Raw genomic sequence first — 13,247 nt, 5'->3', positions numbered from 1 at the left:
TTCCAACAAAACATGTCCCGTCAGGATGGCTCAGAGACACTCGGGTCCGATCAGGGCAACCAGTCTTTGCGTCTCCACTACCAGTCACCTGCCTCCGAGTGGTCTGAAGCTCTACCAATCGGCAACGGGCGGCTAGGCGCGATGGTCTACGGGCGAACATTGACCGAACTCATCCAGTTGAACGAAGACTCGGTCTGGTACGGCGGCCCGCAGGACAGGACCCCAAAAGACGCGCTCCGCCACCTGCCAAAACTCCGACAGCTCATCCGAGATGAGAAGCACGCCGAGGCCGAGTGTCTGGTGCGCGAGGCGTTCTTCGCGACGCCCGCGAGTATGCGACACTATGAGCCGCTAGGTACTTGCACCATCGAGTTAGGCCATGGTGCCGAGGACATCGCGGACTATCGCCGGCATCTATGTCTTGACACCGCGCAGACGACAGTAGAGTATCGATGCCGGGGAGTCTCTTACCGTCGAGACGCCATCGCCAGCTTTCCGGATAACGTGGTGGCCTTTCGGATCACGGCCTCCAAACCAGCGCGATTCGTAGTGCGGCTCGACCGGGTCAGCGACATCGAGTGGGAGACGAACGAGTTTCTGGATAGTATCGAAACAAGCTATGGGCAGATCACACTGAACGCGACCCCGGGTGGCCGAAACAGCAACCGACTGTCCATTGCCCTGGGAGTTGCTTGCGACGATGCTGAAGGGTCCGTGGAGACCATCGGTAACTCCTTGGTTGTGAAGTCGTCATCTTGCATGATCGTCATTGGCGCCCAGACGACGTATCGAGCACTTGATCCAGAGACAGTTGCCCGCAGCAATGTTCTGGAAGCGCTGAAACTCCCGTGGAACGTCTTGGTCAGACGCCATCGAACCGATTATCAGAGCCTCTTCGGACGGACGACACTTCGTATGTGGCCGAACGCTAGCCATGTTCCTACGGATGAGCGGATTCAGAAAGGACGAGACGCCGGTCTAGTAGCTTTGTATCATAACTACGGCAGGTATCTGCTCATATCGTCGAGTCGAAACTTTGAGAAGGCGCTACCTGCGACGCTGCAGGGCATCTGGAATCCTTCCTTCGCGCCGCCTTGGGGGTGTAAGTATACTATCAATATCAACCTGCAGATGAACTACTGGCCAGCCGGGCCTTGCAATCTCGTCGAATGCGCTATTCCTGTTCTCGATCTGCTGGAGCGCATGGCTGAGAGGGGGGAGAAGACGGCCAAAGCCATGTACGGTTGTGGAGGGTGGTGTGCGCACCATAATACGGATATTTGGGCAGACACAGACCCTCAAGATCGATGGATGCCTTCGACCATCTGGCCTCTCGGAGGAGTCTGGGTCTGTATCGACGTATTCGAGATGCTGCAGTATCATTACGACGAGAACCTCCACAGACGAGCGGCGGTGGTCTTGGAGGGCTGCATCATCTTCCTCCTCGACTTCCTCATCCCGTCGGCATGCGGAAAGTACTTGGTCACGAATCCTTCACTCTCTCCCGAGAACACATTTATATCGAGGTCGGGCGAGGCCGGTATTCTATGCGAGGGCTCCGCTATCGACATGACCATTATTCGGATCGCATTCGAAAAGTTTCTTTGGAGCACTGATGTGCTAAGCAGACAGGAATCACTGCGTGGGAAGGTAGAAGAAGCTCTTGGCAAGCTGCCCGAACTGGCGATCAACACCAATGGCTTGATCCAGGAATGGGGCTTGAAGAATTATGAGGAGCATGAGCCGGGTCACCGGCATGTTTCTCACCTGTTCGGTTTGTACCCGGGGAAAAGTATCAACCCAGCAAGAACACCAGACTTGGCTGACGCCGCGAGACGGGTCCTTGAGCGGAGAGCAGCACATGGTGGTGGACATACAGGATGGAGTAGAGCATGGTTACTCAACCTCCACGCCAGGTTATTGGACGCCGAGGGCTGCGGTCAACACATGGATATGTTGCTTAAGAGCTCGACATTGGCGAACATGCTCGACAACCATCCACCATTCCAGATTGACGGCAACTTTGGCGGGTGCGCCGGTATTCTTGAGTGTTTAATTCAGTCCAGCATACTGCCTGGAGACTCGAAGTCCGGGATAGTCGAAATACGGCTGTTACCATCATGTCCTAAGAGCTGGACTGAGGGCGAGCTCACGCGTGTCTGCACCAAGGGCGGTTGGCTCGCGTCTTTCGTGTGGCGCAATGGCGGCATCGTCGAGCCTGTGGTTGTGGAGAGTCCAGCCACTATGGATGCTGAGGCTCAGATTGTTTTTCCCAATGGTTCTCGGACTATTGTGCGTGGCGTCGCGCCCAAGTCCGAGCATCAGATCGTTTGCCAAGCATAGACTGGCAGGGTTTTATGGTGATCTCGCAGCCACATACGGAACTGGAAGTGCCGAGATTGCTCTGAACACTGTGCCACCGACTGGTATCGTTGGCATTGTATGGTAGATTCAAGCTCGGTCCTGAAGCGAGTCTCTTCCCAAAAGGCTCAGTAATAATCACAAGCTGAAAAGCGGACTTTGAGGTTCTGACGATTCGGAATACGAACGGTCATACCGCAGAGTTGCGCAAGCTTGACTCGAATCCAATGCTGTTGTGAAGGGAGACCATGGACCCCTAATTTCCCACGTTTGTTTGGTGACGGAGATTTCAGTGCACGTAGTGGACGGCCGTTGGCTGCAGGGCGTAAATGGCCCGAGAGCACACACCATGACCGCCACTCCCGAGCGGCTGGTGTGAAACATCGGGCGGTATGAAGCCTCTTTCGGCCAAGGGGCCGTAGTTAAGACGGACGAGATCGATCTTTGGATGATTGGATCAGCGTCTGCCGAGCAAGCTGCACCGTCCGTCTGGCCCGCCAGGAACAATAGGGCCCGCTGGTCGGAAGCGACTTGAGGACGAAGGCCTTGTGTCTGCGACGGCTGTGACGATCGCGGGCCGGTCAGAAATTGCGAGCGGAAGAAGCGCGGAGCAGTCGAACGGCGCTCCCTGCTAGATGAAGAGGATCTCCCGTGCGAACTAATTTACCTAGGTCGCCGTTGTTCTGGGGTCAGCTTGCATGAGAGCATGACCATGTGGAAAAAGAAGTTGATGAACCCGATCATCGCCCATTGGCTTGAACCTCACCAGTTGGGGGGCATGAGACTGATGAGTAACCTTTTGGTGTCATGCGGACCGGGATTTGAGCGGCTAGCGCTACAGCCGCTGAAACATGGCACCTGGGGGTGTTTTTTTTTCTTCTCCTACCGCCGTTCTTCGTTTGTCTCCGAAAGACTGAAGCCTCCCGCAGTGCATCGATTGGCGTCGCGCAAAGCACAACAAAGCGACCACGGCGATGTCGGGTTGGCCCAATGTTGTGCAGGCGGCCCTGGACCTGGACCGACTTGCAGCACCAACCAAATGGACGGCGAAAACGGGACAAGGTGGAGCGAGAAGGATCAGTGCATTGCATGAACCGAAACTTGGGATGGCCTTGGTTAGGAGGTCAAGGCAGCCCGGGAGCGGCCCTGCTGGTAGCCGTGGTCGTCCGAGGTTGGAATTGGGTTTGGTTGGGTTGAATTCATGGTTGTGGTTGTGTTAGTCATAGTCTAAGTTCCATTGTTGATACGTCGTCATCATCACCAACCAGCATTGTTTCGTTGCGCGTTTGCAGAGGGTAGCAAAAAACCACTCGCATCCAGCCGGAGAGTTTGACTTGGTGAAGGCAGAGGGGGACGGACACTGAGACACGACGTGATGGCGGCTTGGCTACGTATTGGTCCTGCTGATTCGTCGACATGCCGCAATCGGGTTCTTCTCTCAGCGCTGAAGAGACGTCGGTAGGATGGGGGATTGTAGGAACAGAAGCCCCCACTACAGTACCCACGATTGCCCACCTGATTCGGACAGCTTCGCCGTTGACGTGTTGGGGGGCCGCAACAAAGAAATAAATCGAGGTGGTTGAAGCTTGACTGTTTTCTGCGTGTGTGAAATGACGAAGGAGGGGCAGCGGACAGCGCAGCAGATGGGACGGGTGCAGCGGTACGTACCTCCCGCTGTTGCTTTCTGCGTGCTGAAGACGACGGCCAAAAAAAGGCACATTCCCCACCAGCGACGCTCCTTCCGTCAGTCTGAGTGGCCCCTTCCCGTCTGCGACGAGTGATTACATAACCCCTTCCAGCCACTTACCTTGGGTTGCCCGTGGTAGCAGACTATGCCCGATCAGGAAAGGCGGCACTGCCACGACAAGGGGCGACAGGGGGCAACCCGCAACAGCAACACCACCGCACGCCTGACCGACATCAACATTGCACCGACCTTTCCCTTTCCCGTTCCCGTCCCAGCCATGCCCAGCAGTCCTTACTAGTCGGTCCCGTCGTCCAGTCCAGTCCCTGAAGTGTCCGCGACATCGACATCGAGCGTGCGATGCTCCTTCCCGCCGACATCTCGACACCGACGACGACGACTTCGACAACCGACGACCAGCGACCATCGACACTGAGCCCCCGGTAAGTCAGCTGCGCCTTCGCCCAAACCCGACCCGACCACCCACGACGACCACATCGACCATATCGACCACCGATACGATCTCGGCCGACACCAAACTACGCGACAACCCGGCCATTCCGTTCTGTTCGGCTCCTTTTCTTCTTAGGACTTGTCCTCCCACGCTTTTTTTTACGACATACCCAACCATCACAACAACAAAACAAGAACCTTGGAGTCGGTACGTGCCCTCGTCTGTTGTTTCCCCCGATCGCGTTGGGGTTTGGGACACAGCGGGACTGACGACGGCTCGACAGCACGCTTTTCACGACTCTCACGATCACTGTTATCGGTTATTCCAAGTTCCCTTTGTATCTATTCGACTACTTTCTATTCGCGACCGCACTTTTTCCCCCACATCCGCACCCCCTTGCGACCACGGCGTCTTAACCCCGTCGTAACCGCCGAGCGTCACATGCCATCCGACTAAGCATTACAACGACGTCACAATAACAACAACAGCCATGGCAGAGCCACCGTCCTCGCCGCCCAACGAGGCAACCAGCCCTGAAGACCAACTGCGCTGGTACAAGTCCCAGTACGAATCACTCGAGGAGGAGCTGGCCGAGTTCCGGGAGTCGAGTAAGGAGCTGGAAAAGGAGCTGGAAAAGGACATCGAGCAGGCGGAAAAGAGGGAGCGCAAACTCCAAGAAAAGGCTGAGAGCCTCAAGTTTGAGGTCGAGGAATGGAAGGTAAGATCGCGCCGGCTCTTTCCGTCCCTTGACGCACATGCAAGGAGAGACGTCCAGCGCTGACTCATATGTCCCGGCAGTCGAAATACAACCAGGCAAAGAAGGATGCGAACGCAGCCCAAAACACCCTGGAGAAAGAAATCACAACATTGCGCGACACCAACAGGACTCTGCAGCTGAAGTTGCGCGATATCGAGGTTGCCAACGATGACTTTGAGCGGCAGGCCCGGAACACAAGCTCGTCCCTCGAGGACCTCGAGTCCAAGTTCAACAGCGCGATCGAACGCAGCGTCATGCTGGAGGAAGAAATCAAGATTGGCGAGCAAGAGCGTGAGACCTTGCGCATCGAGGCGCAACGCTTGCGAGAGGAGCTGTCCGACCTCAAGATTGAGGCCGAGCTGCTCCAAGACAAGATTAAGAAGCAGGAAGCGCGCCACCTGTCTGCCATCTCCACCGACCTCTCCATTCTCTCATCTCCGGCCTTCGACAAGACATTGGATGCCTCTCCTGGCTCCACGGCAAGTTCGCCTATGGTGTCGACCCCACCCGATGCCGAAGCCCTTCCCGTTGCCAAAAACTCTCAGATCAGCGAGCCTCCGTCCCCGCCCATGTCCGACGTCTCCTCATCTGTACCGAAGAGAATCGTATCCAGAACGCCCCTCAAGACCCCGGCCAAAACTCCGGCATCGGCGACGCGCAAGTCCCGCCTGCCCTCGACCGAACACAGCATCACGCCAAAGCCCCGGTCGTTCACGGCGTCCATCTCCAGTAGTCGTCTCTCTACCGGGGCGCCGACAAGAACACCCGCCCCTCGCACCGCTCCTCGCTCCATCTCTACCCGTATGCCCGCCAACAACTCTCTCAACCATATCCGGTCCCTCACGGCCCAGATGCAGCGTCTGGAAGCACGTGTCCACAATGTTCGATCGAAGCTCCCTGCTCCTGTCACGACACCTCCTCGAGCCTCGCCCCGTTCCTCGGTACAAGGAGTCCACAGCGTGCCCTCGACGGTTACCATCCGTTCTCGCAAGCGTCCCACGGGCTCCACCGCATCGCGCGACGACACCACTCCATCCAACTCCAACTTCTCAGCCAGCACAAGATCCAAGCATGTACCTCGTCTGAGCACGTCAGGTGTCAGCCGTCTGTCCTTTGGCCCACTGCCCAACCGGAACCCCGGGGCTGGAACTGGACACGAAAACGAGCCCACAATGTCCCGGCCGAGCTCGCGGGCTAGTATCTCGTCGTATGCCCGGCCTTCGAGTCGCACGGAAATGGCGCCTCCCCGACCTATGAGCCGGACCAGCATGTCTGGGACCCGGACGCCTTTAGGTCGCCCCCGCAGCTCTCTCGGAGGCAACCTCCATGCGCGCTCCGCTAGCATCAGTAGCCGCATCGATATCGAAGAAGGCGACGAGACTGGCGAGTACAGAACACCCAGTAGGAGGGGAACCTTTTCTCGCCTGGAGGCGGAAACAGCCATGAGCGGTATTCCTCTGCCCACCAGCAGCATTCCGATGCCCAGCTCGCGACGTCAGAGCGGAAGCAGTGTCTCTGGGAGACGAAGTTCGATGGGCCTGAGGAGTTCCATAATGGGTGGCGCTCAGGAACTAGTCGAAGAGGAGACGTATTAGCCAGGCTTGAACAACTTACACACCCGCGGAGGCAGATTTGATACCAAAGGAGGCGGGAACGTTGTTTTTTGACTCCACCACCAGGAGGGGGGTTCACAGAAGCTGCGAGCACAGCGAAGCCGCATTACCTTATTCTCTCATTTTTATGGGACAGAAAGTCTCAAGAGTTTTTTTTCCTTTGTCTATTGTTTCTACAATGATTATTGGAGGGGCCACGGGCGTGGACAACTGCATCAGGGCGTTGGAATGATTATGAGTTTGGACGGGGAAAGCATGGCGGTGCCTTGGTGGCTTCATTACGCTTTTTTCGCGAAAGGGGCCTTTTTACACGCAACGCACATACATACATTCTTCCCAACTCCCACTTTGGTCGTTAGAAACCACACCTTGGTCCTGAATATACCGGATTATTAATGCCTCTAATCGTCATGATGCCCTGGGCCCCGAGTGAACAAGAGGTTTTGATGGATGGTGAAACGTCTCGACCGGCGATTGTTGTTGTTGGCATTGCGGTTCAAGATGGGGATGTGTCACTAGCATGGTGAGGGGCGGAGATCGGAACGCGGGATGAAAGGAGTTTGTGCGAGTGGTCGCCGTCGTTTGGGCTGTCGCCGATTCGGCGCTGGTCGAGGCCGAGTCGGACCGAGTCGGAGACCCCCGCGCGCCGATAGCCCGGTCCGGTCCGTCGGCCAAGACGCCGAGCCATGGAGGGAGCGTGGAGGTACCTCGCGACGACGTGTTCCGCGTTCTTGGCGTGGGTATCTCGGAAATCCGATGGGTAGTTCCCCCCGGTCTCTGGTGTACGAGAGGTGCGCGTCTTCGTGGTGCGGTTGGTTGTCGGCCACACAGTGCTCACTGTCGTGGTGGACAGAGTTGGGGTGCCGTCGGCAGGATGAATGAGGGAAGGATGCAATGTGGTGGATCACCTGTGTCACAGATATCTTATTACAAATCTTGATGATGCTTGTTACACTTTTTGTGTGCCAGTCTGCGCAATATGAGAGGGAAAATCCATTAATTAGTAGCGAACGAATTTGGTATTGGTTGATTTTGGCACGATATAAATATTGCGAGTAAAGGCTATAAATGTAATTACATCGCGCCACGTCACAGAACTGGGGTTAAGTTTGGATAAAATCTCTTCTAATTTATACAGAGAAAACCACACTCTATTTTGATTCGTTAGTTATCTATCCTGTACTCTGTTGTTGCCGCTTATACTCGTCGTCGCTACGAGGCGGGACGAGACCCATCGCCGCCGGTGAGAGCACGCAAACCAAGCGGGCAGATGCCACTTCACGCATGTGTAATCTATAGAGTAGACGAAGAGAATAATTGTGATGTATTCTGTAGTTCCGGAACCTCGAAACTCGGTAAGTGGTCGTCGCGGATGGAGGCGGCAGATGGAGGTGACGGCTGAAGGCGAGCGGGCATCGCCGACCAATACGCTCACGACAACGAACCCAGCCAGCCAGAAGCAGGCTCCGGTACTGTTGAAAGCATGAACACAGTGCCGTGCCCAGCCCGGAAGCTCGAAATGAGGCCGAGTGGGTGTACGGCTCGGCCTCCTCGCTTTCAACATCACCTCATCCACTCTGGATTAGCAGATGTTATGGGCCCGCGTGAGCCAGACGGAAGATGCCGCACCGCAACTTTAATCTTACAGTCTCGTCAAGAGAGCACGGGAGAAAGAAACACACTGAGCAGGATGGGGAGATGCTCTCCCTTGAAGGCGTACAATGGCGGATGTTATGGGACAGCATGAGTGTGTACTCGGTGGTAGCCGACAGGCATCTGTCAGCGCGCGCGTGTTGGGCAGAGGTGTAGAGGATATACCACTAATGAGATCACTAGTTCGACTAGGAGACAAGGTGTATAATATCATACAAGCGCTGCTCATGTGAATTTTAGGGATGACTCCCGAGACTTCACTTTCGAGGTCTGGGGTCTCGGCTTGGGAAAGCCTCTGCTCCTTCCTAACAGCAAGCTTCATGCACATCATCCACAGCGACACTTGTTGAACGGCGCCGACATGTCAAATCTACAAGCTTGGATCGAACATAAAAGGTACCTGGGATCTACGTGAGTACCATGAAGCCCGCTGCAGGCCAGCCTCGGAGCCGTGACAATTATCGGCAGGGTGCAGGAACCAGGACCGCGTTACCGGTCCCGGACGACATGTTTCATTGCGGCTCTTGTATCGAGCCAAGTACCAGTATGTGGCGTTAGTCAAGTCTACTAGGCAAACAGTTCCGAGAGATCGGTACGTCCTAGGACAGACCGCCCCCTGAGGCCATCCCAACTTTCACTTTTTGACGTCCGCCGATCAAACAAGAGTGAGTTGCGGAGTGCCGGCGAGACATAAACAATCTGATAGTAAGAAACGAACATTCGTCCAAATCTCGGTCGGACCCGGTTCAGCGGAGGATATCACAGGCGACATGCCAGCTGGGCCAAACCGACGTCGTCTGGCTAATGCTGTCGTGCAGCTGCGGTCTCAGAGCAACGGCCGACCGCTCGCCGCAACGCACGTACCTGCAAGATCAGTTCGGACGGGGAGCTAAGACCGGCGTTCAAAGCCGCTCGAGACACGATGCGGCCGGCAGTGGTCCTGCGGTACTGCAGGCACAGTTCCATGCGGCTCGTTCGCGTCAATGTGGGGGGAGAGGACCTGTGAACATCTAGCGGCGGGCGCGGGGACCAGACCCTATTTGTAGGCAACGGTGATAGTAGTATCCGTTCACGATCTTATAGAGGTGGCTCATGGGCAGGGCGCTCCATCAGTCCCGCTGGCTTGAGTAGGCCTCGCAAGCGAACGCCTCACCGCCGCTGGCTCCAGTCCATCGGTGTCACAGGTCGGAGGTGAAGTGAGTGCCTGGCTATTATTAGAGGCACAGACACAGTCCGTCCGCCCCGGGCAGGAGGGAGGATGGCAAAATACGGTACTGGGTGAGAGTGGGGTACCGTCTCAATGGGAGATATCGTATCTCTAAAAGGGACGATGGATGATGGATTCAAGTGGGCGTGCCAGATTGCGGGTGGTACGTCTCCAGCTTTGACAGGATCGGATCTGCTTGCCCCGTCTCTAGCGCGTGTAAGTGTCTATCTGGAGGGGGCTAGCGTAGCATCCGGTATCCGTACGAGGCGCCGATGACGGGACGACCTGGAGGGCCAATGCTCGGTCATTTCCAGGCCCTGAGGCGTTGTGGTGTATACCTCTGGAGATGTGATGGGGACAAGGACTCAGAACGGTGGGAATGGGCGAACGGAAGTCCGCGCCACGTCGTCGAGCCGTGATGGTTGCATTGCCGGGGACTCGATAGGCCGGGACTGGGCATTGGGACCTCGGCGCAAAGAAATAATGGGAAAAGGGATGTTTCGGCTCGGAGCGGAGGTAGCGGGCAGCGGTACATGGGGACACGGGTGTGATTAAGCGTCTAGGCTGCAGAGAAACAACACAAGGCGCTGGTCTATATCCGTATGTCCAGATGGTTGAGCAGGGTTGAGGCTCCAAAGCCTTAGTCAACGAACGGCACAAGCAGCGAACCGAACGGGGCGTGGGCGTTCGTCCGCGGGTCTCTCAATGTTGCATTGTCGTTGTCAACCCCAGTCTACTCAAAGTTGGCTTCCAACGAGTGGGTGCAAGAGTGAACGCTGAGGCTGCAAGACTTGGACAGCTGCTTGCGGTTTATGGCGAATTGATGTCGTTGGCGCTGCGTTGGCCGCATTGGCTGCATGGCAGAGAGATAGAGAGAGAGAGAGAGTGTGGCTGCAATGGGTTGCAGGGCGTGGCACGGGCTCCACAGATGGACGGACAAGATGTTGGGGATCTGCGGGTGGAGATTTTCTCTTTTGGTCTGGCGCTGGTTGGCGATTTTTTTTCTGCGGTGCTCTTTTCCTTCAATGGGTGGGGGGCCTGTTTGTTTTGGCCCTTCTTTCATTGGTGCGTGGGCTGCCCCTGGCATTTCTGGAAGGGGCCCAGTGAAGGGGACCCCCAAATTGTGTCCCAATTCCCAATTGTTGGGGGGACCGACATTTGCCGTCGACGTGGATCTCCAAACCCAAGGCCCAGAGGCTTGCTTCGGTGACATATTGGGGGGAACATGGAAGGAGAAGACAACAACAGCCTGACAGTTCTATGCGGTATGATACCATGCTTCCGTACCCACGTAGCCCCTTATCGGCATGGTGGTCCCTTGGCTGGACGCTTGGCTCGATGGGAAGAAGTTTAATGGTGAATTTCTCCCCAAGACATTGGGCTGGTTGGAATGCACGATGCGAGACTGAAAGAGACTTTGGCGTGGCTCACACTCCTCCCGTCTGTCCTTTCTATCTGAGACACAAGAGGTTTAGACAAGAGCGTTTGACCATATTGTGTCAGTCCAAGCCAGCGGACGGAGGAGGAATTGAGACGTTGGTTGGCTGCGGTGTTGCTGGCCTGGAGGGGCGCGGGCAATCACCACTCATCGCTCGTTGTTCAGCATTCCTCATCCCGGCGAGGCGTTGACGGGGACCTGACGCCTGGAGGGCTAGCGGAAGCTGATGGACGTCCCCGGACGGAGAACCAGCGAGGCTAGGCGGTTTAGAGGTGCGTAAGCGAGGCGACGGTTAGGTTGTTGAGGCTTGCACCCCTGGCGGCACCTGGCTGACCGCCTACGCAATCGGGGTTGGGCTGGAGGGGTGCGCTGGGTACTTTGGATGGACTCGATGGAGCCTTGTCGTGAAACCTGTAGGGGCCCTGCCTGTCCCGGTGTCCAGTGCCGGGCAACAGAGATCTTGGGGCCGATGGCCCAAGGAAGATGTGATGCCAATGGATGCGCATTGTCTACATCGTATCGGCTCCTGGACGTGTTTGTCCACTGGACTGAATCGGGGGAAGGGGGTTCACGGGACGTGGGTGTCGGGTCTGGGTGTAATTATACGGCGGTGACGATCGGTGTCTAACGGTCGACGGTGCGGTGCGGTGCGGTGTCAGTGTGTCGTCTTCTCCATTAGGTGCTTTTTTGGCAGCATCTTCGGACATTGTTTGGAGATGCCGTCGGGTTTCGGGGGTGGCGACGTTGGCTGACCCGATCCTCCACCACGAAGGGAGGGGGACACTCGACGAGGTACGCCGTTTAATTGATGTGGAAGACATGTGTGCGCCAGTTGCGATGTCTTCCAACTAGTGGCATCGTCGCATGGCATGTCAGTGTCGCGTGTGGTGTTGAAGGGCGTGATGGAGGAAAGGCATGACTGCCAAGAGGAGGTGACGAAAGAGTTGGGGTCGCCAAAATCTCGAGGTGCGAAGCAATGGACAGGCAAGCAGCGCACGTCGATGCGCAAAGGAGCTTTGGCTATCGATAACGTCCCGAGGGCTGCAGCCTGCAACGGGAGGAAGCAGGGAAAGAAAGAAGGAGAGGAAGAAAAAAAAATAAGGACGGGCGCAAGAACGAGCTTTGATTGGAGAGAATGTCACCTTGCTGGTCCAAATCAGAAAAAATTCCAGCGGCAGAAACCGCTGGGATGACCAGATCCCCTGAAGTACGTACCTGGGAAATGGGCTTCTGGAATCGGTACCTAAGCACCCTCCGTGATGCACGTGCCGGCGCAAGTACCCAACCAAGTATCGTTCCCAGGCCGGAGTCCAAGGTCCTGTACCTGGCAGGGTGGGAGGAGAGCATCGAGGATCTGCAGCCTGACATTTGTTCTCTCACAGCTTTCGGGCCCTGGCCGTCGTAGGTACCTCACTCGGCCTGGCCTTGACGCAGCGCCCTGAGAGGGATGTTGCAATGGCAGAATTGGGGGAAACACAACACCCAACCCAGACCGGCCTCAGCAATCCATCAATCAACGAATGGAATGGGATCGGATCGGGACTGGGCTAGACCTGCAACGAACCTCCAGTGGACACGACGTAAGGGAGCACCAGAAGCTTGCCGCCGGGCAATTCATTCAACTCTGCACCTGGGCTGGGCTTAGATGGGGGGGAAAGTCTACAGGTAGGAGAGACATGGGCAGGGACTGTTGCAGCCCGCTGGCCCGTCCGCCGCCCACCCTTGGGTACAGCTTCCCCAACACCCCGGCCATTGGTTGAGGGAGGGAGGGGCCCAGAAGGAGGCGGACTGATGGATTGAGGGACGACAAGAGAAAGAGAGGGGGACACCGAGAGAGAGGAGGTGACAATGTTTCGCCAAGGCTGTAAGCATGTGTGCGAGAGAAACCGGCAGAGGTAAAGTGAGGTGAGCACCGGCTTGTTCGAGAATGCCTAGTGTGAGTCGAATGGGCGAGCGTAGGCTGTGGGTTGGACGCGGGAAAAGACACACACAGACTAGGCCAAGCCCATGCTGGGGGCCACACAACCATCCCGAGACGTAGTGCAGAAGCAGGCTAGAGGAAGAGGACAGTCCGTCAGGT

At 56.5% G+C, this 13,247-nt stretch overlaps 3 protein-coding genes across 3 annotated transcripts; all 3 read left to right on the top strand.

The window, feature by feature from the left end:
• Positions 1–12: 12 nt before the first annotated feature.
• Positions 13–2,343, top strand: ColSpa_07865 (alpha-L-fucosidase 2; the record flags this gene model as incomplete). Its single annotated transcript, XM_049274077.1, has 1 exon — positions 13–2,343. The coding sequence occupies one exon, from the start codon at positions 13–15 to the stop codon at positions 2,341–2,343; it is 2,331 nt and encodes a 776-aa protein (XP_049130034.1).
• Positions 2,344–4,989: 2,646 nt separating this feature from the next.
• ColSpa_07864 (nuclear distribution protein nudE 1) lies at positions 4,990–6,851 on the top strand (the record flags this gene model as incomplete). The annotated part of the gene is made up of 2 exons (XM_049274076.1): positions 4,990–5,217; positions 5,298–6,851. 2 exons carry the CDS (start codon positions 4,990–4,992, stop codon positions 6,849–6,851), a joined length of 1,782 nt encoding a protein of 593 aa, XP_049130033.1.
• Positions 6,852–9,852: 3,001 nt separating this feature from the next.
• On the top strand, positions 9,853–10,148 carry ColSpa_07863 (uncharacterized protein; the record flags this gene model as incomplete). The annotated part of the gene is made up of 3 exons (XM_049274075.1): positions 9,853–9,892; positions 9,914–9,945; positions 9,972–10,148. The coding sequence occupies 3 exons, from the start codon at positions 9,853–9,855 to the stop codon at positions 10,146–10,148; spliced, it is 249 nt and encodes an 82-aa protein (XP_049130032.1).
• Positions 10,149–13,247: the final 3,099 nt, after the last annotated feature.

This window comes from Colletotrichum spaethianum (assembly GCF_022836535.1).
Source record: "Colletotrichum spaethianum MAFF 239500 DNA, contig20, whole genome shotgun sequence".
Taxonomy (NCBI): Eukaryota; Fungi; Ascomycota; class Sordariomycetes; order Glomerellales; family Glomerellaceae; genus Colletotrichum; species Colletotrichum spaethianum.
This window is presented reverse-complemented; position numbering and strand designations above follow the sequence as displayed.